This window comes from Equus caballus, chromosome 15 (assembly GCF_041296265.1).
Source record: "Equus caballus isolate H_3958 breed thoroughbred chromosome 15, TB-T2T, whole genome shotgun sequence".
Taxonomy (NCBI): Eukaryota; Metazoa; Chordata; class Mammalia; order Perissodactyla; family Equidae; genus Equus; species Equus caballus.
Genome location: NC_091698.1, coordinates 27,157,659 through 27,184,127, shown reverse-complemented (window position 1 = coordinate 27,184,127; position 26,469 = coordinate 27,157,659). Strand labels below are relative to the sequence as shown.

The 26,469-nt window shown below is 53.7% G+C and overlaps 1 protein-coding gene across 5 annotated transcripts in view; it reads right to left on the bottom strand.

Moving 5' to 3' along the window:
* FAM178B (family with sequence similarity 178 member B) overlaps positions 1-26,469 on the bottom strand; it is a 101,027-nt gene that overhangs the window by 6,839 nt on the left and 67,719 nt on the right. For 2 of the 5 annotated variants that reach the window (XM_023618627.2, XM_023618628.2), the window contains exons 13-14: positions 16,361-16,448; positions 9,401-9,526 (exon numbers count right to left, since the gene is read on the bottom strand). In XM_023618627.2, the coding sequence (XP_023474395.1) occupies positions 9,401-9,526; positions 16,361-16,448 (214 nt within the window). Of the gene's footprint in view, positions 1-9,400; positions 9,527-10,756; positions 10,896-16,360; positions 16,449-19,773; positions 20,281-26,469 lie in introns of those variants that run through there. The other 3 variants (XM_023618630.2, XM_070235109.1, XM_023618629.2) reach the window with 3 other exon arrangements.

Sequence of the window (26,469 nt, the reverse complement as noted above, 5' to 3'; positions counted from 1 at the left end):
GAAAATTCCCCTCTAGCTAATGCCAAGGAAGCAGGCTGTGGCCTGGGTTATTTATGCTAAAAAAGGGCAGAAAAGAGGAGGGAGAGGATCTCCCAGGAAGCCCCACGCTCTGGCCAGAACACTTTGGTTTCTCCCATCTCCGGTCACGACCAAGAATCCAGTCTTCCCCCAGGCGAGTCTTCAAACCAAGCCCTTTCCCTGCAGGCTGCCAGGCTGGGTGGGGACGGTAGATCTTGCCACTGGCAGGAGGATCCGGTGGGAGCAGGTCCAGCCAGGCTCTGGGGCAGCTGCTGTGGGGGCTGGGGAGCGGAGGAAGAACCACGGCTGACCCAGGAACAGCTGCTGAGGAGGACAGAGACTGACCCAGAGGACACGGCCCTCCCAGCCAGGCTGCTGGGGCCCAGGGGCGCACTCTGCAGGTGTCCCCAGCTCCCACTCAGGAAGCTGGCCTTGGATCCTACTGGTCCTGGGTTCCCTGCCTGGAATGTCAGGACCCCAGAGCAGCTCCTTTGGTTTCACCTCTCCTTGCCCACAGGCTCCGGGTGGTGGCTGCCCCAGGGACCTGAGTTCAGTCACCATCTGGCTGGGTTGCTCTCAGCCCCATCTAGAGTCTGGAGGTACAGCCTAGCCTGACAATTGACCCCAGGAGGAGAATTCTGCCATGGGTCCCATCACTGCCATGTGTGGGTCCTCTCAGGGGGCCTGTTCCTCTGAGACACTTAGCTACATGCACATGTGCTGGAGGTCAACTCTAGAACCAACGGAGTCCGGGAAAGACTGAAGCTGAGCTGGTCCACCTTGACATACTTCAGACTGGATGCTAGAGCTGGGCCCGATGAATCCTTTTTCTTTCTTTCTTTCCTTCTTCTTTTAATTAAACATAAATCCATAGCACCACTTCACAGTGCCCTGACCCAGCGGGACTGGCAGAGAGGGCCTGGTGAGCCCCGCTATCAGCAGATAGAGCTGAGCTTAGTGAGGTCCGCTGACAGCATGCCCATCTCCAAGAAGGCTTAGGTCTGAAGCAGACATGTGTACTCTCTTTCTTTAGCTGGACAAGCTCCCCATGCATGTGTGTGGGTGCATGCGTGTGTGTGTTTCCTAAAGGGAATGTCACACTGTGACATCCCCCTGCATTGCACAACAAGAGCCCAAGGGGAGGCAGGACAGGGAGGGAGAGGGTAGGCTGCTCCTGGGTCCCAAGCCTGAGCCCCAAGGGCATGGTCTAGGTACTCCACCACAGGCAGGGCAAGTAGCAACCAAAATCAGCAGGGATGAGTAATCCTGAGGTAGGGCTACTTGCGGGCCAAGACCAAGAGCCTCAGCCTGGTGAGAGAGCTGAAGCTTGCCTGGCTAGGTGTCCACCAGAACACACGATGAGAGGGGACGCATTTTCCTAGGTGAACCCTGCCTGGACCCGTCCTGAGTGTGGCACCTGCCATCATCTCTGGGCACTATTTCTTCCTTGCCCCCCATGAGCAAACTGCATGACCTACTTCTCTTGCCCATGCGGGCCCTGCTCCAAGGTTCCACTCCCTGAGCTTGGCTGGGGTAGGCACTAAAGCAGGAAGCAGAGGGCTGTGCCCAAAGGAAAGCTGGGTCTGGAAGTGACTCCAACCAGGACAGGTCATCAGCCATAAGTCCTAGTAAGAAGGAAATGACGAGGACCTACGACTGCTCACTAGGAAATGAGGCGTGACCCAGCACCTCTTCCTGCCCAGGGTTCCTGAAGGCACAGGGCAGAGAGACCATGGGGCAGAGCGGTCAGGGAGCAGATGCCACAGGGGGGGCCTGTCAGACTCAGCCCTGGGTTTGTGAGGCCGGACCCTCCATTCTGTAAATGAAAGTGCCTGCCTGGATGCAGGGGTGGGTGGAGCCCTAAACATGGAGCCGAGATGAGGCCAGCTAAGGGTGATGGGAGACAGGCTGGCAGCATCTGGACAGAAACAGGACTTCTGGCTCAGGTGCTGGGAACAGCCACTGCCTGGAAAGAGGCTCTCAGGGCCCCTGCTGGGTGAAGAGGTGGGACGTCTCTGCCAAGGCTGCTGGAGGACCTCGGGGCTCCAGCTTGTGTCCACCTCTTCAGATTCCTCAGAAGATGAGCCCCTCACCTACACTTCTAGCTGCCCAGAGAAAGTGAGTTCAGAGACCTGAGATCTGGAACTCACTCACAAGAGACAGAAGGATTCTCTTTTAAGCTCTAACCCGAATTTGGGATTATACCCCGAGCAGCCCTGGCCCCTGCTATTGCTACTGGGCATACGACGGGACAAGTAGGCCATAGCACAGTGGGGCCGAGGTGGGAAAGAGATGGAGTTGGGACAAAAGCAGGAAGGCTGTGGGCTTTCTGTTCCTGTGGATCTGCTGCAGGGAGGTTATCTCAGAGCATCTGACCCATTCCCATGTCTGCTGCTGGGAGGAACCAAGGGGCTGTAGGCAAACCCTTGTACAGTGCTCCCACCCAGCCCACCCTTCCTTTCTGGCTTCCTGCTGGCCCTGGGGGGTGGGGAAGATGACAGGAGGGGACTGGCTGGCTCTTCCTGCTCCTCCAGCTGGGACTAGAGACCCTGACCCTGGGGGGATGTGGACCGGAAACTCAGCTCTGCTGGTTGTCCAGAGAGGGACGAGATTCTCGGTGTATATGTTTGAGAATCTACAACTGGGTGTGCATGTGCACATCAGGACATGGGTGTCAGTGCTGGAGGAGCCACTGAAACCAGCCAGGAGCTTGGCACGGGCATCTCCAGGGGCTCAGCACAGAGCAGAGGCTTCCTCAAAAGCCATTTCCTCAAAAGCAATGGCTTCCTCCCTTCTCTTTCTTATCTTACTTGCTGAATTGTCTCCTGGCATGTTGGCATGGCTGGAGCCTGGGAGACACTGCCCTTCTTACACTTCCCACGGATATCAGAGTGTAGGGCCACTGCCATGGCTGAAGACCAGGGGTATGCCCTGGACGTCTAAGGTTTCCAGGTGCTCAGGATCCTGCCCCCTCCTTTGTCAGGGTGTCCCAGCCTTCTATCACCCAAACTCAGGCCATGTTGTTCCACAGTGGTGACTTCAGCTCTGACTCCAGGGGAAGACATATGACCTAGGCTAGCCAATCACTGTGTGCCTGGCTATGCGACTGGCTTAGGGATGAGCACATGACCCAAGCCAAGCCAATGAGACTCAACTCTAGGACTCTGGTTAGGACTCTAAAACAGCAGCTCTTCCTGGCTCCCTGGTTAGGGTTGCTAAGGAAAGGATGTAAGCCCAGAGTTTCTCAGAACCGGCAGGGAAAGACTGTGTGGGAATGCACCAAGGGGCAGAGCCGAGAGATGCAGAGAGCAACACTGAGGCTTCATGATATAGCTTGGCCCCTGGTCCAGCAGAGCCTAACAAACTGTCCCAGGGCCTTTCAGATGTGGATTTGTGTTTCCATCACTACAGAGTCCTGGCACAGAAAGGGAAGAAGGGTCAGAAAAGGTGGTGGTCTGCCTGGCAACTGCTCTTCCAGACTAAGGACAGCAAGTGAGGGACCTCACACTCTCTTCCTAGTCCCCAGCAGGGGCCTGGCAGAGCTGAGCCCAAGCCACTCAGACGCAGCTCTTTGAAGGCACTGCTCTTCCACCCACACTCAGGGCTGGGAGAAGAGGCAGAGTCGGGGGGGCTGGGTACAGGGGAGGTGGGGAAGGGTAAGGCATTTCGATGGGAGTCTGGGGGATGTGGTTGAGATGGACTCTGGACCCGGTCTTTGAAGACAACTCTGTTTAGGTGTGTGAAGCAACATGTGGACAAGCCACAAGTTGGGGTGAACAGACGGGAATCCAAAGATAGGAGAGACAGGCCAGGCATTGCCAGGAAGGAGGAACAGCAGGAGTACAGTCACGGGCCTGAGAATGGAGGGTTTCTGGGAAAGACTTCCACTGCTCAGAATCAAATGGTGTGGCTGGATTTGCAGGAGAAAAGCCACATGGACGAAGTAGGGCCAGCTGATGAGGCCGTGGACGGCAGGGTTCTAATACGATGGGACAGGCACTAGAGATCACTTTTTCCTAAGTAAGGATGGGAAGAAGACAGTCACAGAGCTGTCCAGGAGGACTTGAAGGACAAAGAGGCCCAGGTAGGGTGTTAGGTGAAAAGTAACTGAGTCCCCCGTATGGGGTAAGGACTGTACCTAGGGGAGGGACCCCTGCAGGGCCCTGAAGAGGACTGGACCTGGGGGTGGGGGTGGGCAGAGAGCAAGCACAGAAACTGCTGAGGACTCAAGCTAGTGAGCTAGCTTGGCTTGAACCAAAGCTGACTGAAGAATCCATGCTGTCCCCCCAGCTTCACTCGGTCACTTCAAGCCCTGATCAGACACCTGCAAAGAAGCCAGAATTCCTGAGACCCAAACAAAGCTGGCCTGGGCCTGGGCCTGCCTGTCCTTCAGAAGCTCACAGATACCATTCTGAAGAGGCTCAGCGGCCACTTAGGTGGATGTGACATGCGGCTGGTCACAGGTCTCCCCTTAGGGTCAGCTTCCTGTCATCTCTTTGAGGTTTATTTCAAAAGATGTCTCGTGTTCCTCATTTTGGAGGAAGTCAGGAGGAACCTACCACAGACTAGTCAAGGGAGGGACTCAGGAGCCCTGAATATCCATTTTCTGTTCCCCAAACCAGTCAGTTTCCTTGTAACATTCCTAATCTCAGCCTGACCAAGGTCATCAGCCCTGCGGGGCTTGGCTCTCCCTAAGGTGCAGGGTGAGGGGCAGGAAGGAAAGCACTTGTAGGGGAGAAGGCAGAAAGTGGAGGGGGGAGGGAGAGGTTCTTGCTCTACCTGTCCTTCTGGGGGACATAGGGCAAGGGGCCTGGGCTCAAGCCAAGCCTGAGGAAGTCCACCTCCCCTTGCTAGTGTTTAGTGCCAGCAGGAGGTGCAGAGGCAAGCACAGAGCCACCAAGGGCAGCAGCACCCTCCCTGCCTTCTCCCCACAACCTCCCAAACCACACCCCAGTCACTTAAGGCAGCTCTTGGCAGGGTCACCCAACACAGGGATAGGCCAGCTGTAGTTGCAGTAGCTGGAGCAAAAGTGGTAAAACTTGTTTGTTAACTCTAGTAACACATGGGCACACTACAAAGAGATACAGGAGATGCACACAACACACACTCACATACACACGGACACACAGATACACAAACAAGTGGCCGGCCCACGCCCTCTGCAGACAATGTGCAGAGACCCCAGGAGTGAGCTCAAAGGAGTCTGTGCAGCATGGTGGCCTTGACCTCACAGCATCACCCAAGCTCGAGCACATGCCCAGCCCCACAAAATCAACTCTTTACACACACACTTCTATAAACAAGCCACCCCAAGCCTCGTGAGCACAGAGATGGACCGTAGGCATTGTGCATGGTGAGGAAGCTGACAGGAGCCACCTGTAGTCGGCCAGGCTCCGGCTGGGTGGTGTGGCCTCTCAGAGCTGGCCCCGGGGAGACGGGGACCATTGCAGATGCACAGCCCTCACTGGCCCCAGGCCGTCCATCCCATGAGGACACTCACTGGGCTGTGAGGTGGACGTGCCCAGGGAGCCAGCTCCTAGGGCCTCAACGCAGCCCCAATTCTGGGACTCCCCACTATGTGGACCTGCATTTTCTTTCCACACAATGAGAGACAGTAAACTTCCTCAAAGTTCCCAAATTTAACCAAACTCGGGAAAAACTTCCACCTCACCATAAAGATTCTGATTCTGTATACCTTCCAAATCCTTAGGGGAAAAAACAAAACCAAAAAATCCCTTCACTATAGCATCCATGCAGCAAAGGGCCAGAGGGAAAGCAAGAAACAGCAGGAAAGTGTGGTGAGTAGAAGACAACACATGACAAGCTTTGACAAGACCGAAAGGGCAGTCACTTCCATGAAGCGAATGGGCCAGACCCTGAGACTGGGCAGAACGCAACCAGACAAGATCTGGCCAGATACGGTTTACACAAGTTACTAAAAGGAAATGGGAAGCCCAGGAAGCCCCTGGTTCTGGGTCAGAAGGCTGAGTTGGCAGCTTCGGGGAGACAGAAGCCCATTCAGTGCAGTTACGCGTCTGTCTGTCTGCACCAGGGCCCAAAGGACAGTGTCACACACGGAGGCCTGGAGTGGCGCAGGGCTCCTGCAGAACTGGGATCCGTGGGCAGAGGGAAGCACATGGAGGCCAACTCTCAGAGGATCCTCCTGCATGGAGTCATCCTCTCCTGCCTTCCACAGATACACAGGGCACCCCCGCCTCTCACGGGTCTGTCTCAGACCTCCGAAAATCTGTCTGACCTACATGTTTATTCTCCTCTTGGAGAACCCCTCTCAAACCAGGCAAGCACAGGGCCACCAAGAACCACCAGGAGGCTGAGCAACCGTTTCTTTACCCACAAGCACTTTAAGCTGCTGGAGGTGTTCTAATCATCCTGGTGAGAAGTAGCACTCTTCTCCTGCACACAAGCTCTGCAGAGACTTGCTGGGACACTCTGTGACTCTGACTCTGCCAGGACAAACAGCCCGCACAGGAACCCTGCCCCGGCCTCCTCTCCAGCCTCCCACCTGTACCCGCTGGCCGGCCGGTGACCGTAGTGCTGCAGCAGGAGCGTGTGGCTTCCTTTGCTGTACCTGGTGGTTCGCTTTCCTAGGCAGGAATCTCATGAGCTCATAGTTACAAACAACGTGCTCTGATTGGGTCTCACGTAGGCAGGTGACACTTCTGAAGTCAAGGGCCTCCAGTGGGAGAATCCAGGCTATAAACTCTTGGAGCAGTAATGAAACACGGACAGTAAGAAACAAGGGGGCTGACACGCAGAGGCTGGTCAGGGGTGTGCAGACAGACAGAGGTTTCCAGAAGGGGGCAAGATGGCCAGAGTGGGGTGGAAGAAGAGAGGGAGAGAGGAATTAAAAGTGCATTCATTCATTCATTCACTCATCTAGTGCCAAAAATACCATGCTATGCTGAGAGACACCAGCTGTGCCCACAGTCTAGCTGGGGAGGCAGACAAGGAAAGGGACAACTGCAAAGGTAAGACATCAGTGAGGAGAGGGAGTCATGTCTTGGGCACCAGAAAGCAGCTCTCCCAGCCTCCTGGGAAGGCAGGACAGGGAGGGAAAGAAGGCTGGGAGCTTCCCAGGGGAGGGAGGAGACTGGACCAGGCAGAGAGGAGGTGGGGAGACCATGGGGAGCAGAGCCTGGCAGAAGTGTTGATCTGCAGGGCTGGAGGAGGGCTGTGACCCAGCAGTCGGGCAGGAAATCTCCCAGACAGGAGTGAGCAGGGCCTGGGGGATGGGGCTCGACACTGCGCCCCAAGGGCTGGGAAAGGGCCCATCCCCATTTCCTCCAGGCTTGGTCACCTCGGGCCAACTTCACTCTGGCCTTAGTTTCCCCACTGCATCTCAAGGAGAAAGAAGGCAGACTTTAAGCTCTGGGGATAAAAGGCCCAGCCACAGCCCAGACCACCACTCCCTGTAAAACAGGGTAGATGACGCCGCTGCTCTTTTTGGCTGGTGAATAGCCTGATCATCTTTGAAGATGAAACATGCTCGGGCCTAATGAGGAGTCAGTCGGCTGAGGTGGGAGTGAGGCTGGGCTGTGGGAGCCCAGCCACCTGCCCCACCTGGCCCCTTCCGGTCAGAACAGTACCTGGCCCAGGGAAACAGAACAATTCACATTTCTGTGCAGACCACCCGTGCCCACCACCAGGACCAATCCCAGGTGGGCCTGAGCTGCAGCAAAAGCACGTGAGAGCTGCCTTGGCCTCACGGGCCCCTCCCACTGCCCTGGACCAGCAAACCCAGCACTTTTGGGGCACCCTGCTGAGACACGCCGGCCCCTCCATGTTTCCAGGCCAAATGGGCCATTTCCAATATGGCAGCTGACGGGGGGGGCAGGCCGAATGCTTCACAGCCTCCTTCAGATGTGCGAGAACAGTCCTCACGATAAAGTACACCCTCGGCTCACTTATTCCCCTCTCTTCCCAGGCTGTTGGGTGGACATCTGCCACCAGATGGGCTCTGAAATGCAGTGAGCAAAACGGCAGCCTCTGGCCTGGCAGCAAGGACACCTCTGCTAGATGAGGTCACAGGAGCAGCCCCCAAGGCACCTGGAAGTCACACTCATCACTTAGCCAGTCCAGATACAAGCCTTTTCTTTTCCCTCTCACCACTGCCCTTCTTCCTCTCTCTTTTTCCCTTCTCCCTCTCTCTTTTTCCCTTCTCCTAGCCCAGGCCTGGGGCCTGCCCACTTATGCCCTGCTCAGACAGAACCCCAGGGGCTGACCCCATTGCCTTTTTAGAGGCCCTGGAACACCTGGACTCCACACAGCTTCCATACAGCTTCAGCTTCTTGGGAAATAGTTGGCAAAGGAGGATGGGGCATGTAGACAGTTCACACTCTCCTGGGAGGCAGCAGCCTCGTAAATGCACTAACATTAGACACAACTGAAAGATAACCTACCCTACATGTTCCAGACAAGGAGCATACACCCGGGGATCATCATGTCTCCTTAATGGTTCATTTGTGCTCATTAAGTAATTCATTTATCTGATTTGCAGAACGATGCCCAAAGGTTGGACTTCTGGATCGTCAACACACAACCTCTGAGTGAGATTTTGGAATTACCACCTTCCTAAATTAGAAAGATGCCTATCTGCATTCTTCATCCCCGAGTCCCCAGGGATACCGGAGCTCACCAAGATTCACGCTAGCTCCCCAGGGAGCCAGGCTTGGCAATCCCAATCTGAAGGCCCTATACTGCCAGCCCTGCTTGACATTGCCCCAGGGGCCTCACTGTCCCAAGCCCCACAACCAGCAGGCCCTGGGCTACCTTACTGCAGCTGATTCCTGACAAAGCATGACTTTCAGGAAAGTTGGGTAATGTCTGTAAAGTCAATTACAAAGGATTGAGGAAAGGCTGAGGACTCAGCCTCAGTGACAACCACAGTGAACAGGAACAGGGAGGGTGGACCCTGCACATCTGGACGTTCCCTGGGCTTTTCCTTTTGTGTGTACCCTTCCCACCCCCACTCCCCCCACCAGCATTTCAGCTCCTGCATCCTCTCTAAACTGGTATGAGACTAATAGAGCATCCCACGGCTAATAAAGCCATGCCAGGCTATAAGGATACAGTGAAGCCCACAAGAAGGGCCAGGCAGACATCGGCCTACACGCCTGTGCACACGGTGCCCCGCTGTGTCTCCAAGAGGCATGGGCAAGGGCACTAATTACAGGCTGTGCAGTGGTGTCAGCACCTCCTCTCGCTGGAGGGAGGCAGTTCACTGGGCGATGTCCCCGCAGGGCCCCGTTCAGGAGGACTGACGGCAGTATAGCCCCACAGGCTGTGCAGTGGGGACAGCTTGCCTTCCTTGCTTCCTGTGGGGCCGCGCCCTGGCAGAGGCGGGCAGGCGCTGGGTGCTCACCTTGTGGTCTAGCTCTGCACTGGCCTTTGGCTGTTGCTTCTGGCAGGGTGGCGAGGTCGCAGAGCCCAGGTACTGCCTGAGGGATGATGGCCTCATGCGGCTCAGGAGCTGGCTGAGTGAGGACAGCTGGGGAGGAGAAGGGAGGCCATCACTCACGGAGGGTGGCAGCTCAGTGCTTGGGCCACTTGGGGGATTCTTGGCCTGGACACCTTGGTTGGCAACAGTGGGTCAGAGCGTGGGCTCTGGAGCCAGACCACCGGCCTCCTGGACCTGATTCACCTCTCACTTGGAGCTGGGTGACCCCTGGAGCCTGAGTGTCCTGTCTGTAAAATGGAGACAGCCACACGCCCTCTTCCCAGAAGAGGAGGGTCACACGCATATAGCACCTGACACAGGCTAAGCCCCCTCAGAGAGTGAACTAGGAAGATCTCCAGGGGCTGGAAGTCTAATCCACTTCCCTGGAGGAAGCAGACACTTGAGGTTTGGAAGAACCAAGACCAGCAGAGAGGTCTCCTCTGCCACCGCGCAAGACCCTTTCCGCCCTGGGCTGCTGCTCATGTCTGCCAGGCCACTCTCCCTGCATCCTTCTCTTTTTGTTTAACTTGTTACCGTGGGGGTCTCAACGCTCATGACAGAGAGAGGCTGTGCACTCCTCCATCACCGTGAGCGATGACTGCAGTCACCATCCCTCTGCCTGCCCCGGTTCATCACCCCCAACCACCCGCCTTTTCCTTCCAGAGAATTTTAAAGCAAATCCAAACATCGTATCATTTTACCCATAAAGGGCTTCTGACAGAAAAGGATAAGGATTTTTTCAAAACCTCAATGTACTCACAGTATCACTCTCTTGCCCAACAAAATTACCGAGAATTCCTTATAAAACCTAACACCTGTGTTCAGTTTTCTCTGTCTCCAAAATGTCCTTACACAGGTGCTTTGTTGAAATGGGGATTCCCCACAAGGTCCACACATTGCATTAGATTGATATGTCACTTAATCTGCTAGCCGCCCCACCCCCCATTTAAACTGCCCACCCTCTCTGAACAAATGGGCTGAGAACGCCCTCCCCCCAACCAGGGAACGAGGCCTCCATAAGTCCAGGTGTCTGCTGGGAGCCACTCCTTCCCGCCCAGCCCCTGCACCTGGTTTGGACAGCCTCTTCGAGGCCACATGCAACCCTGGGGAAAGGGAGGATGCAGAACGAAGAAGCAGAGCTAGGGGAGTTCACAGAGACACTGTCTCTTTAGATATAGCAGGTGCAGGGTGGCCAAAAGGCTAGGGCCTGAGCTCCCTGGCCCAGCTCCCTGCTCCAGCCCAGCCCTACCCGGCACACCTGGCTTCCTCCCCCTGACTCACCCACAGACACCTGCTCAGCACCTCAGCCGGCCGCAGGCTTAGACAGCCCACAAGAGCAGCTGGGCTGAGGGCTAGAAATCAGGCCCGGGCTCTGGCTCTCGGAAGGAGGCCAGGGCTGCTTGGCCGAGTGTCTGATCCCTTTAGAAGGGGAGAGGAGGAGTCAGGGAGAGAGAGAGAGGGAAGGTTCTGGGCGAAGAGAAGCACCATCTGGAGCTGCACCAAAGCCATAGCTGGGCCGCTTTGCTCAGGCCTTGCAAGTCAGGGGATGGTTTCCAAAACAGCTCTGCCTGCCCCAGGCTCACAGCTGTGCACGCACATGGGCCAGGCTTTGCAGCCCACGCCCCCAGAAGCAGCCCTCAGGCAGGCAGCCTCGCCTGGGTTGGGAACCTCCCTGCTACAGCAGCCCGGGGTGGGGCTGGGCAGGGGAGCAAACAACAGCTCGCTAGCTCCCATGTTTTTCCTCTCACTCCAGGAAAACAGCTTCGATCAGCTCAGCGCAGCGCAGCGCAGCAAGCTGCCGCCTTCTGATCGCTTACTCTCTTTTGTTTCCAGCTCTGGAGCCCCGGCCAGGCCCTCTCGGGCAGACAGCCCTCTCTGGGATAAGGGCTTGTTTGGGCCTCGTGGGGCCCAGCAGGGCCAGGCCTGACCAGTGCATCTCCCTGCCTTGTCCCACTGCCGGGAGCTGTCTCTGTAAACACTCAGCCCACGAGGACAGACACCTTCAGGCAAGAAGCAAATGATCACCCAGGAAGGCAGGCCTCCACTGGCCTCCTCAGTTTGCCTGGCAAGAGGAGGCAGACGAATTCCAGCGAGGCAGCTATCCACACAGCTTGTCGCTCCTGTGCTCTAATCCCAACAGTGGCTCCTACTTGCCCAGTGGAGGAGGCCAGGCTCTTAAGTATCCAGGAGGCCTCAGGTGGCCCCTGCTGCTCCCTGGAGCCTGTGTCCTGACTGGACCTTCTGACCAGACACTGCACAGCTGCCTGCTCTCCTCCTTCCAGCCCCAGCTCCCTGTCTGCCCTGCAGCGAGCGCACACCCCTGCACTTGCCCATCCTCCTACCCCACACCACCTTGGTCTCCACAGCACCCATCACCTTCTAACAGGCTATGTAATTCACTTGTTTATTATGATTATCTGTTCCCACCTACACACACTAGACTGTAAGCTCCAAGAGGGCAGTTTTGTGTACTGCAGTGTCCCCAGAGCCTCGCACAGCGCCTGGCAAGTGGCATTCGAGTAGTATTTGTTAACTGAACGACAGACTGAACAGCAGGTGAGGATGGCAGCCAGCCTTTCCTGGTAGATGCAAACCCGCATCCCCCTTAATTGTGGCAATTTGAAACCCATGTTTTCCAAACTCCACACTGGAAGATACAGCCTGACAAAAGAGGTTTCTGTGTTGCAAGAGGTGGCCTGGGATAAGAAACAAGCTGCAGACTTCCTCTCCAAACCTGTTCCACCTGTGTCTTGCCTGTCTCAGTAAAGGGCTTCTCCATCCTGTCACCTGCATAGATCTTGGGGCCTCCTTGCCTCCTCTCTCTCCCATCTGACAAGCCGCTGGCTGTACTTAGGAAATACACGTCGAATCTGACCACTTGGCACCACCCACACTGCCATCATCTCCCTCCAGGATGACTGCAGTTGCCTCCTTCCTCCCCCGCAACAGGCTCTTCTCAACACAGCAGCCAGAGTCACTTCTTAAATTTTATAAATCAGGTATTTCTCCTCTTAACAAAACCTTCCAGTGCTCTCCACTTTGTCATGAAAGTCAAAGCCCCCACCATAGCCTTGAGGTTCCGGCGATCTGAGTTCCCATTTACCTGCTGGACCTCAACTTCTGCTACTCTATCATCAGCTCTTGGTTCTAGCCACAGTGGCTTCTGTTTTTTCTCCAACCTAAGAGGACTTTGCCTGCCCCAGGGCCTTTGCACTTGTCTTTCCCTCTGCCTGGAATGCTCTTTCCCAAGAAGCCAGCCTGACTCCTTCAGGTCTGTGCTCACATGTCCCCTTCTCTGCACACCCTTATAAAACAGCATCCTCCCAACACTCCCTCTCATCTATTTTTCTCCATAGCACTTATCACTATCTGGTATGCCAAACATTTACTTCTTTCTTGGTGCCTGGGTCCGCCTCCCCTGGACCCTGAGTTTCACGAGGGAGGGACTGAGTTCTGTTCAGGGCTGTATCTTCAGTGCCCTGAGCAATGTCTGGAGCACACTGGTGCCTGAGGCCAAAACCATGCTGTTTCTGGGATATTCCCAGATTCACAGGATCAACAAACAGTAGTTTGACCCTGAGCCTCTCCCAGAACATGCAAGCCTTGGGGCTGTTGCATCCTGACCACCTACAGAAGTCCTGTCCCCCAAATTCAGTTCTCCAGCCTTGCTCCTGCTCCCGGGGCCTCGGACTGCAGCCTGAGATGGAGAACTAAACCATCCAGGTGTCAGGGACTCCTGCCCAGCGGCGCTGAGAATCCTCTGCCCAGGCACTTACCCCAGATACTCTCCTCCTACACGAGTTGATTCTCAGCCCTCCTACTTCCCTTCATAGTGAGTCAATTGATAAGGTTTACCAAGCACTCATGCATCGATGAAGGAAGAGGAAGCGATGGCCCTTGTCCCCGTACCTGCCATCCAGGACTAAAGCTCAAGGGACCAGCAGGGCACCTTCAGCATGAAGCAGCAGGTGTGGTCCAAGCTGTCACCTCAATGAGAACCAAGGAAGGGGCTGGAGAAGCAGAGATGGCACATTGCTGTGGTCAAGGGCATGGACGCTGGCATCAGGGTCCCTGGGTTTGAATCCCAGCTCCACGCTTTCCCGTTGTGTGACCCAAAAAGTTTCCTAAACACACCTGCCTCGGTTTCCCCAGCTGTAAAGGATGGATGATGGTAACGGTCATTACTGCCTGCGGCTGCTGTGAGACATAAGCTCTGAGAACAGCACTTGGGACACAGCCTGTGCTATATGGCACAGCTGCTGTCACCAATTCAGTTGGGATGTGACGGGAGGAAAGGGAGAAGTCCCAGGATGTGCAGAGGGCAGCCGGGCTTGCCTGCAAGGAGGGCCAAGAACAGGCAGCACATCGGGCCACGTCAAGGAGTTGGGAAAGGGGGCATGCGGGTATGCGGGCTGGCCGTGGGCGGCTGTGGGCCCAAGGTGGCCCTTTGAAGGCATGTTTCTGGAGGATCCGTCTGACAAGCCAGACTGGAAAGGGGAGTGCCTGCAGCCTGGGGACCTGGGAGGAGGCCGTGCAGCAGCCCCAGGCTTGCAGCGGAGAAGGGGGAAACACATCGGAGGGCCATGGGCAGGCCTGAGCTGGCCCTTCCTCCCCTCAAGCCTCCTTGAGTCTGGTGCAGCTCTGCATGGGCCGTCCTGCCCACCTCTCTGCAGCACAAGCACTGACTCATCCTTCAAGACCTGGCTTAGGACATCTTCTCTGGAAGACACTTCACAGCCCTTGGGTAGAGTCAGTCACTGTGCCCTCAGCCTGCCTTGCTCACACCCTCTCCTCTGAGGTCGTTTCCTGGTGCAGGGCCTGGGCACAGCAGGTGCTCAGCGAAGGTCTCATGAACAGATGGGCCACAGTGGACACCGGGCAGGTGGGCGACTGGCATGGTGGGAAAGCCCTGGAGCTGGGAACTACAAGGGCAGGGCTGGACCGGACAGGCTGTGAGACCCTCAGCCCTGGGAACAGCCAGGAGCTCCCAGGTCAGCTCTTCTGCTGGGGGAGGGGGAACATTCCCACCCTATGAGCCCTGTTCACTGGCGCCTCCTGGCCCAGACAACCCAGCTCTTCCTCCATTACACTTCCTCGCCACTCTTAGGCCTCCCATCATGCTCCCCTCACTCTCTCATGCATAGGCTCTGGCCAATGAAAAAAACCAAATCAACAGAAAATCCTCTTTCCAGCCACTGCCAAAGGCTCCTGGTGGGCGGCTACCCTCACCCACCACCTGCTGCTGGTCCTGCCTTTCCTGATCTTCCTCTCGCTTCCACTCTGCTGACAGTGCTCTGTTCTTGAGGGGCTCAGTGACCTCCCCCTGGCCAATGCCAATGCCTCTCGATTAGGCTGCCCCCCAAAGCCCTCTGGGACCACTTGGTCTTGTCCCTCTGGCTGCAACTCTGCCTGCCCCTGCCCCTAACCGCTGGGCACCTCCCATGACACTGTTTGGTCCCTCCGTTCTCCTTCACAGAGATGCTCTGTCATCAGGCTTCGCCTCTATGAAGTGACCCCTGTGCAGGCCAGTCCCTCACCCGCCCCTCCCAAGGTCTCTGCCTGGGGAACGTTCCCCTTGCACACCCTAGTAACTCAACCTCAAATCACTTGTTCACTCTACAAGTGTGCACTGAGTTCCTGTGTGAGCCAGGCAATATGCTAGGTGCTGAGGGGCAGCAGCGAGCAGAAACCATTTGGTCCCTGCACTCAGTGAACTGCTGGTGTGTATGCGAACGCAGACTCTGAACAAACATGAAATATCAGGAGGTGAACCCCATGAATAATTTAAAACAGGGTGATGGTGCCAGGGCACTTTGGGTTGGGTGGTCAGGAAAGGCCTCCTGGAGGAGGTGACATTTCAGCTGGAATTGGAATGACAAGAAGCTCCAGCCATGCTAAGTGCTGGGGGAAAGCATGTAAGGTAAAGGGGGCAGGCAGGGTAAAAGCCAGGCTGGGACCACTCTGACAAGCCAACCCAAGTGCCACCTTTCTTAGCTCCCGCCCTGCAAACACAGCATCTTGGACCCAGCCATATTGTCCACCCTGCCCTGGGATGTGCCAGAACATTCTCTGAGCACTCTGGGCAAGGGGCCCGCAGACCTGCCTTGTACACCTGCAGTGACTAGAGACGCACGGCCTTTTGCCGACTGCCTCTCCTCTCGCGTGTTGCTGAGCTAGAAGTTCAGCGGAACCCAGCAACTCTTCTGGGGCTCCAGGGAATTCTGGGGGTTGGGAGCCTTCCTCAGCTCCCTGCCCTTGGTCCTCGGGTTGCCTGCACCCTGCTGCCCCAGGGCCCCTGTGGTGAGGTTCTCTGAGCTGCGGGGAGGTTCGAGTCAGAACTTTTTGGGAAGAAGAGGAGTGAGGAAAGAAGACAAAACTCTACCTCCCTCGCTGCCCAAGAATGGGCACTGGGACAGAAGAGACACTGGGAGTGAGCAGTTTTAATTTAGCAGTATTTGTTTTCAGTTTTATTGTTTTCCCACCTATAAAAAGCAACATAACCAGGGGCTGGGGGAGGAGGGAATGGGGAGTTAAGTGTTTAACGCGTATAGAGTCTCTGGGATGACAGGGAAAAAAAAAGTTGATAGGAAAAAAAAAGTTAATTCTACGTTATGTATATTTTACCGTAATTTTTTTTAAAAAGTAATATACGCTCCCAGCTTACTGCTCTATCCTCAGTGCCCAGCACACACAGTAGGCCTACAAAAAGAAACTGTCGAATGCAAGGAAATGAGTGGAAAATTCAAGCTCCACGTGGCTCTCCCGGCTGGCGGTTCCTCGCCTCTGGGAAAAGCACAGGGAGCGAGCAGGCGCGGGAGAGCCACCCGCTCACCCACAGCCTTCCCAGGCCCAAAGGACAGACACCCAGATGAGGTGAGCACTCACCTGGGCCTTCTCTTGCCAGAGAGGGAGCGTCTCTTGCTGGCCCAGCATCCGGGCGATGACCACAAGGCTGAGCTGGCTTCGCAGCTGCCTGTGAGAGAAGGAGAGAGAGGCTGAGGGGGTGCAACAGTCTGACGGGGTGGGCTGGAAGTCCATGCAGGGGGCGGGACACGCCGAGAGGTGAACATGGGAAGGCCACTCTCTCTTTGAAGTACTTTGGCTTTCTCCTTTGGTCTATAGAATTTATGGTTGATTTTACGAGTAATAAAACAGGTATGATGAGAAAGTTTTAAAAAAAAGCAGAAAAACTCCTTAAGGTCACTGCTGATTTCAGTGCGTCTTTTCTCTGCCTTTACTCTTGTCTGTTATGTGGAGATGGGGAACGTTCACCCGCTTCTGCACAGACCTTTGCCTTCTCTTTCCCTTGCAGTGTTAAAATCTTCCAGCCCTCATAGGGTGGTAGAAGGTGGAGGACCTGGCCCGGTGAGACCAAATTTTGTAGTGTTTTTTTTCACCCAGCATCCAGTGACTTTCCTTTGGAGAACCCCTCCCCAACCCAGCCCAAACCCGGGCTCCCAGGCCTGGCCCATCAGAGTTCCTGTGACAGAGCCACTGAGAGGTGGCCTTGGGGTCTTGGCTGGAACTACCAGCAGAGGGTCTATCAGCCTTTCCAGCAGGGCCACTAATCTGGCAGGAGGTGATCCTACAGCTGCAGGTGGCCATCCTGTGTCCTATGAGAGAGCCTGGAGGGTGAAGCAGAGACGGAGGATGGAGACAGAGCCCCGACAACACCCAGAGCCCTCCGTGCCTGAAGCCTCCAGCACCTGGACCATTCGGTCAGTGGGTTGATCAGTCAGTCATTGAGCTGGGCTTCTGAGTCCAGCACCACACAGTCCTGATTCACTCAGGATGGAGGTGGTACCTCCTCTCTTTAAGAGGAAAGAACTTTGATGGAGATTTCAGACGCAAACGTTTAGGGCTCTGGTTTTCATGGGTCCTTGAGGGCTGGAATGAGTAAAAAGAGAAGAGAGGTGGAGACCAGAGGATGGGGCAGGGGCGCAGTAGCCAGGAGAGGCTGGGGAGGGGCAGTGGGAAGAGGAGTTGAAGGCCCCTCCTGTACCTGCGCTCCCCTGCCACAGCCCATCTCCACCAAGAGGGACACATCTTCCGCGTGCCTCCACACACCGGGTGCCCCCCACGGGCAGCAGATGTCAGCCCTGGGCATGGACTTTAACGTGGCCACAGTCCCTCATTCCTGCAGAAAGCTACCACCAGGGGAAGCCAAGGAGAGGTCCTGAGGCTGGAGGACACTGAAGAACATGAAGGAAGACATTTGGGCTCAAACAGGCTGCCTAGAGGAGAGAGGCCCTCAGATGTACACTGCTGAAGGGGCCTCACAGGCACTGTCACCCACATCCCTGGATGACACCACAAGGAACTGCAGGATGGGATGTCTGGAACAGCAAGTGTGGCAGCACGCAGGAAGTACTCTGAGGAAGTACTCTGAGGAGGCCAGACTCAGCCTGGCTGCTCCCCGCTGGTGCGAGGGCTCCACTGCAACTTCCCCAGGGCCTGCTGTGGCCCAGGCCTCGGCCTAGGGGAGGCTCCCGGGTGATGGGGAACTCAGGGGGGAATGGCTTCCCCAAAGTGCCCATGGGGCTGGGCAGGCTGGTATCTGAACCAGGGGCCTTGTTTATCTTCTTTGATAGCACGTACTCTAGAAAGTCAAAGGAATCAAGAAAGCACGAAGCTCTTGATTAAAAAAAGAAAAAAAGAAGCAGCAGGCAGTGCCACCGCACACCAGAAGGGCGAACATGAAAGAGGGGAAATGCCCAGTGCTGGTGAGGGTACAGGGCAATGGGGACGCGCACACCCAGCTGGTGGGAATACACATTGCGACATCAACTTCGGGAAACTGTTTGGCAAGATCTACTAAAGATGTACAGCTGCTTACCCCACAACCCAGCAGTCCTGCTTCTGGGCGCATATGGGCAGAAGTACAGTACTGAGACACCGTTAGAATGGACAAACACACCAGGCTTTCTCCATGGCACTCGCTCCTATGCGTAATGACTGTGAATGGGCCACCACTACACCCAACAGCATGGATGATCTTCACAGCGTTGCGTGAAAGAAGCCAGATACAAAAGAATCTGTGTTGATTTCACTTATATAAAGTACAAAAATGGGCAAATACAAGCTAGTGGAAGTCAGGAGACTGGTGAAGCTGGCGGGGGCGGGAGGGGGGGTTGGCGCAGGTTCTGCTCATGTTTCGTGTCTTAATCTGGGTGCTGGTTTCACATGTGTTCCACTTGTGGAAATCCACTAATCACACTTACAGTCTGTATTCTGTTGCATCTGTATGTTGCAGTTCAATAAAAGTATTACTTAAAGAAGAAATTCAGCTGGAGGAGGAGATAGGATTACCAGATCTAGCCAATAAAAATACAGGATGCCCAGTTAAATTTGAATTTCTTATAGATAAACAAAGAATAACTTCTTTAGCATAAGATGCTCCCAACCAATGTTTGTGTTTTATCTGGCAACCTTGGAAGGGACCAGCTATCCCATCCATTCCTGACGGGAATGACCTCACATTAACCAGTGTGGGGGCCTCCCTGACCCTGTCTCCCTCTAGCCTTGACCCCTTCCTGCAGAGCACCTCTGTACCTGACCTTCCAAGTCCCGAGGAGAGGCACCCCATCTGGACCGCACCATGGGACCTAAAACAGAGCCCCTCATCCTGGTGTCCCCGACACTAGACCCCTGTGGGTGCAGCCAGACCCCCGCCTCTCACCCAGAGCCCCACCCTCCAGTTTCTCCCTGGTCCCTGGCCACACCACACACCCGCATGGCCTCCACCTCACTGTCAGCCAGGACCTGCTCTCCAGCTGTTCCCCGAGAGCCCCAGCAGCAGCTGGGCCGGGAACACAGTGGGAGGTAAATGGCCCCTCTGTGCTGCTGCTCCGAAGTGAACTTGCAGCCAGAGTCAGAAGTCCTGCATCTGGGCTTCATTAATCCAAAACCCAGGCCTGCGCGGGAGCTCCTTTACCGCAGTGGGTGGGGAGGGGCCGAGTTGGGGGTAGGGGTGCTCGCAGGCCGGCGAAGAGAGCTGGGGGTGGTTCCAGAAAGGAAGAGGCGGGCCAGGGTGGGTCAGGACAGGGCTGTTGTCCAGAAACGAAGAAAAGCACCAGGAAAAGCAGTGAGGGAGTGAATGGATGAAAAGAAACCCACATCTGAGGGTGGCGCACTCCACTCGCTGTCCCCGCCTGCCCACCACCTTTCATCCTCCCTGCCTTTTAAACACAGTCCTCTGTGCGCTCAGTTTCCAGTGCGACTCCGGGAGAGGAGACAGGACCACTTTTTTATTTTAGACTGAGAACTTACTCTACAGAAAAGAAAAAGCAAAGACTCACCCCAAACACCAACGAAACTGTGCAGGGGGCAGGCAAAAGGGCCTGGGGGCCCAGCTGAGGTTGGCCATTAGCTCTTCCCCTGTCAGAAACTGCTGACCCCACCCAAGGAAGCCTCCCTGGAACTCAAGCCAGGCGGACAAAGGAGGATGCAGAAGCCACTGGAGCCATCCCAGCCACTGTCATATAAGGCAACAGGCTCCAGCCCCCTGTGCTCACACCAGCCCAGGCCTCTGCTTTGGCCCTGCCCCCTCCACCCCCACAGGGCCCTGCAAGACCAGGACACTGGATTAGCACTCAGAGGTGCCTAAGGAGCCGGGAAATTTGGAAATGACTTTTCCAAACCCACAGTGGAGCCGGGAAGCAGAATGTAGGTGCTCTGCTTCCTAGCCTCCAGTCTCCCTCCAGCTCCTGCAAGGGGTGGCTGGGTACCCTGCAGGAGCTCCAAGGAAGGCAGAGGCACTGGCCAGTGCGGGCCACTAGGATGTCAGACAACCACACGGTCAACACAGCCCCCTCTGGTGCTCCTGGTGTTCACTCCTTTGGAGGGGAATCAGGTCCTGCTAAGGCTGAACTACCCTAAAAGGCCATCGGGCATCTGGCCAAAGGCGTGAGCTGCCTTTTCCATGTCTCTAGGGCAGCTCAGGAAGCAACAACAGTGGCCTGTTCCGCCAGTGGAAATGCTGCCCAACACCCTGCCTCGGGGCGTCTGCCCAGCTTGCCTCTCATGGGCTGCCTCTCACACCACCTGTGCCTCAGTCCGTCACTGGGAGTCTTCTACCTTGGACATGATCATGTGCCTCCCAGATAGGAAGAACCAGGGCCTGAGCTGAGGGGCTAGGGTAACCTCCTCGGGGTCTGCCTGGTCATCCACACTTTGGGGCACTCATGAATATGGGCATACACAGGGCGGAGAAGAAGAGACAGCAGGAGATGGACGGCCACAGATCCATACAGTGGACCACCACACGGCAATGCAAAGGATCCATCTACAACCACTCACTTTAACATGGATGGATCCCAGGAACGAAATGCTGATGCTACGCCAAGGAAGCCAGACACAAGAGAGAATGTTCTGCATGGTCCCATTTGTACAGTCACTTGCCGCATAACCATGTTTTGGTCAACAACAGATCGCATATACAACAGTAGTCCTTTAAGATTATAACAGAGCTGAAGAATTCCTATTGCCTAGTGATGTCATAGCTGTTATAAAGTTGTAGTGCAAAGCATTGCTCACGTGTGTGGTGATGCTGGTGTAAGCAAACCTTCAGATCCTTCAGGAGGTGTTCCAGAAGAGGCACTGTTATCAGAGGAGATGACGGCTCCATGTGTGTTACTGCCCCTGGAGACCTTCCAGTGGGAGAAGATGTGGAGGCAGAAGACAGCGATGTTGATGATCCTGCTCCTGTGTAGGCCTAGGCTAATGTGTGTATTTCTGTCTAAGTTTTTAACAAAAAAGCTTAAAAAGTAAACAAAAATTAAAAATTTTAAAAATAGGAAAAGCTGAGAATAAGGATATAAAGAACATATTTTTGTACAGCTGTACAATGTGTTTGTGTTTTGAGCTAAGTGTTATTACAAAAGAGTCAAAAAGTTTAAAAACATGAAAAAGTTTATAAAGTAAAAAAGTTACAGTAAGCTAAGGTTAATTCATTATGAAGAAAGAAAAGCTTTTTAAAATAAATTTAGCGTGGCCTAAGTGTACGGTGTTGTCGAGTCTCCAGGAGTGTGCAGTAGGGTCCCCGGCCTCACACTCACTCACCACTCGCCCACTGACTCACCGCGAGCAACTTCCAGTCCTGCAGGCTCCATTCGTGGTAAGCGCCCTAGACACGTGTACCATTTCTTATCTTTTACACTGTATTTTTACTGTACCTTTTCTATGTTTAGACACACAAACACTTAGCGTTGTGTTACAAGTGCCTACAGTATTCAGTACAGAGACGTGCTGTGCAGGTTTGTCGTCGAGGAGCAATAGGCTGAACCAAGTAACCAGGTGTAGTAAGCTAGACCATCTAAGTTTGTGTAAGGACACTCTATGATGTTCATACAACAATGAAATCGCCTAACGATGCACTTCTCAGGACGTATCCCTGTCATTAAGGGATGCATGACTGTATACATGGTCAAAAACAGGCAAAACTAATCTATGGGATGGAAGTTGAGGAAGTGGTTTTCCTTGCAGAGGGAATGCCTAGGAGGGGCCTGAGGGAGCTTCTGGGGAGCAGGTGACATTTTTCCCATGATGTAGTGGTGGTTACACAGAACGGTCCCCTTTGCAAAGTGAACTGAGTGTCTACCTCTGATGTGTCCCTTCCTGCATGCATATGACAACTAAATAAAAAGATTACTACTATAAACAAATGGGACTACATCAGACTAAAAACCTTCTGCAAGGCAAAGGAAACCATGAGCAAAATGAAAAGACAACCCACCAACTGGGAGACAATATTGGCAAATCACATATCCAACAAGGGGTTAATTTGCAAAATATATAAAGAACTCATAAAACTCAACAACAAAAAAACAAACAACCCGATCGAAAAACAGGCAGAGCAGGGTAGGCCCAGTGGTGCAGTGTTAAGTTTGTGTGCTCTGCTTCAGCAGCTGGGGCTTCACAAGCTTGGATCCTAGGCGCGGACCTATGTACCGCCCATCAAGTCATGCTGTGGTGGCTTGTACGTGTCCCACAAACAAAATACAGGAAGATTGCCACAGATGTTACCTCAGTGACAATCTTCCTCAAGCAAAAAGATGATGATTGGCAACAGATGTTAGTTCAGGGCCAATCTTCCTCACCAAAAAAACTCGCCCCCAAACAAAAAAAAAAGCAAAAAAATGGGCAGAGGATGTAAACAGACAATTTTCCAACAGGCACATGAAAGCATGTTCAATGTCACTAACTATTAGGGAAACGCAAATCAAAACTACAATGAGATATTACCTCACACTCATCAGAATGGGTATAATTAACAAGATGAGAAATAATAAGTGTTGGAGAGGATGTGGAAAAAAGGAAACCCTCATACACTGCTGGTAGGAACACAAACTGGTGCAGTCACTATGGAAAACAGTATGGAAATTTCTCAAAAAATTAAAAATAGAGATACCATACGATCCAGCTATCTCACTACTGGGTATTTATCCAAAGAACCTGAAATCAACAGTCCAGAGAGATCTATGCACCCCCATGTTCACTGCAGCATTATTCACAATAGCCAAGACGTGGAAGCAACCCAAGTGCTCATCAACTGATAAATGAATAAAGAAGATGTGATATATATATATATATATATATATATACACACACAATGGAATACTACTCAGCCATAAAAAAAGACAAAATACCCTTAAGGGTATGATGTTAAGTGAAATAAGCTAGACATAGAAAGACACACACTTCATGATTTCATTCATATGGAGAAGATAAACAAATACATGGCCAATGAGAACATATGAGTGGTTACCAGAGAGGAAAGGGGTAGGGAGAGGGCAAAAGGGGTAAAGGGGCACATATGTATGGTGACGGATAAAAACTAGACTGTTGGTGGTGAGTGTGATGCAGTCTATACAGAACCTGATATATAATAATGTACATCTTAAATTGCACAAAGTTATAAACCAATATGACCTCAGTAAAAAAAAAAAAGTTTACTACAATTTAGTAAATAAATAAAGTTCATATGGGCAATCACAACCCAACGTCCACCCTCCTTATCTCCTTCCCTCCCTCTCTTTTTGGTATTATGATAAAATCCATAGAACCTTAGGCTTAGAAAACACCTCAAAGGTCACCTAGTCTAAGGTCTGCGTATTCATCCATTTAATTACGCCCTCCACATACTTGAAGGAAGTTGCTCTATTTCCCACAGCTACCCCTCCTCCAGGCGCAAGAATCTTACCTTTCTATCTTTCACAATCTTTTTGCCATTCTGGGTTGGGGGGGTGTCAATATTCCCGACAAGTGAAGTGCTCAGAGCTGAGGCTGATGCTCCTTTTCGTGGCAGCCCCGCGATACTGCACAGTTAACAGATTGAGCCAAGTCTTTTTCACACATCTTGCTGTCAAATCCCATCTCCCAGATCCTGTTCTGAATTGTGCAGCTGGCTCTCTCTTTTCCACTCAGCCCATCATTATGGTCTGTTGAAATCTTCTGGGATCTTCAATTTGCTGTCAGTTGTATTCATGTCGTGTGTGAATCTCGTCATTGTTCCATTAATGGCCTTGTCCAAGACACTAGGCCTGCCCTGGCCAACTGTTAGTGAAGACAGAACTCTGGGTGGCCACAGGGACCTGCCCTCCAGGTGGGCTCTGATGGCCAGCAGTACCTTCTGATGAAGAGCTCATCTAATTCTACGTCACTCAGCCCACTACCAAAGGCCCTCCAGAAACCCAGACAGTCCTCTCCAGAGTACCATTCAGGTTGGCCTCTCAAAAGTAAACGAGGTTGGTCTGGGACGATTTGTTCTTAGGAATCCTGGAAAGCAGTGGTTGCTTTCCTATGTATGTGCGCACAAACCATCCCCTGGGGAATTTTGTTCAGGGCAGATCAAGCCTGCAGTGCTGAGTGAAGACGCCCCCTTCTCAATCCTCCCTCTCATCTTGCAGAAGCTTTCCCACCTCCAGATGTCTCCCTGAATTCAGGACATCCCGTTTTCACATCTCCCAGGACTGATGGGGGGCATCCTTCCACTGGAGGGGACTTAAACTCGTTCTGCACAGCTAGATGCTGTCATACAGTCTCCTCCACTACCTTAGACTTCACTTCCCTTTGATCGATATTTGAGTCCCGATGAAAGATTATGCTCCTTAACAAAGAAGACAGAAGCAAAATAGGAATTATGTAGCGTTGTTCTCTCTTCATCAGTGTTAACATTTCACTGTCAGCCCAAAACAGCACTCCTGGTCTCAAAAATAACTACACAGAAGCTCATTCCATGGGTCCTACTTTTTCCAACAACACTGTCACTGGTCCATGCTATCCATTGGTCGTCTTGTTTTTGTACCCTTCTTTCCGTCTTCCATATCTTTCAAAGTCTGAGATCCTGCATGGGCCCTGGGTGCAGCCTCTGCAGCCTTTAGCTCCTCCCCGTGTTTTTCCTCACTGGGTTCCTTTGCAATCTGTATTCAAAGTTTTACTGCTGGATCTCCTAGCCCACCTGAGCCATCTTTCCTTTTGGAATCTGCTACTAAAGACTCATCTTTATGCTTTCTGAAATCCGCCCTCCAGAAGCAACCACTCCACAAGCATGCTCCCTGAGCCCCTCCTCTGTGCCAGGCTCCAAGGACCCAGAGAGCAGAGTCACAGCTCCTGTCCTCTAGATGCTCATAGCCCCAGGGGTCAGCAAAGGGCACCAACCATCAGGGCCCTGTATCAGGTTTCTCACCTTGCTCTGAGCCTGGTCTTGAGGGTGAGGAAAGGTTAACCAGGCAGAGAGAGGAGGAGGACAGGGGAAGAGGCTTCTTGGGAAGAGGGAAGAGATCTGAAAAGCTCAGAGACAAATGCTCATCATGAGTTTGGGTGGCTGCAAAGTTTTAGGATGTGGCTGGAACAAGGGATCCTGCAGGGAATTTGGGGCTGTGGAGGGGAGAAGGTAGGATCAGGAAAGGAGGCACAAAGTTCCTTGTACACCAGGCTGGGCTGTTTGAACTTCATTCTGAGGATGGAAGCCTGAGGATTTTAAGCAAAGGAGTGATGTGGCCAGATGTGTGTCTGGAGGAAGGTCACACTTCTGGACAGTGTAGGGATGGGTCAGACGGGAGAGCACCTAGAAGGAGACAGCTTGGATTCCCGGGCAGAAATCTAGGGGCACTAGAGTTAAAGCCAGAACTGTGGCAGTGACAGTGAGGGTGACAAAGAGATGACTATTGTGGGAGATGGGGAAGCTTTAAGAGACAGAAGGTGCCCCAGACTCCCAGGCTTCAAACAGTGGGCAGGTCCTGATGCCATCGTGGGGCTATGAAAGACAGGAGGCGGGGGTCCTCCTCAAAAGGTGGTGACTTGTCTTGCACATGCTGAATTTGAGATACTTGCCCACACACATCTCATGCTTAGCAGCAAAGTCTGGCCAAGGGTATTGAGTTGGGAGCCCCTAGCATGTTGTTGGAGTTGAAGCCACGGATGTGGATGAGATGGGGCCTCAGGGCAAATTCCCCAAGAGGTGGACTCTGAAACAGAGATGAAGTCAGGGAATTTATGGGGGGGGGGGGGGGGAGGGAGAAGGGTACTCTTGGGATCACCTCCTGTAGGGGAATGAAGGAAGGAGGTTTGGGCCAAGGGGAAAGCCAGGCGGTGATGTTAGTCGCAGTGATGTAGTCACAGCAAAGCCCTCAGCTGACCCCGCAGAGAGTCCGGAGCTGGCACAGTCCTTCAGGGACATGCCAGACTGAGGCAATGGGGCAGGGCTGCTCCCAAGCAGGGGGCCAACGTCGGGTAAGGTCATTGTCTTCAGCAGAGGCAAGTTCTAGGGTGGCCGGCAGGGCAACACCCTCAGTAGCTGGGGAGGTGGCACCTGAGTCCTGAAGTGGGGCCACAGCACCCTGCCCAGAGAGCTTCCTGAGACTGAGACCAGTGACCAGAGAAGAGGGACTGGGACAGAATCCTGAGAAAAACCAAGGCTTAAAGAAGAGTGGAGGAAGGGCAATCAATGATGGCGACTGAGAAGGAAGGGCAGGAGCAGGGAAGGGGGAGGAAAT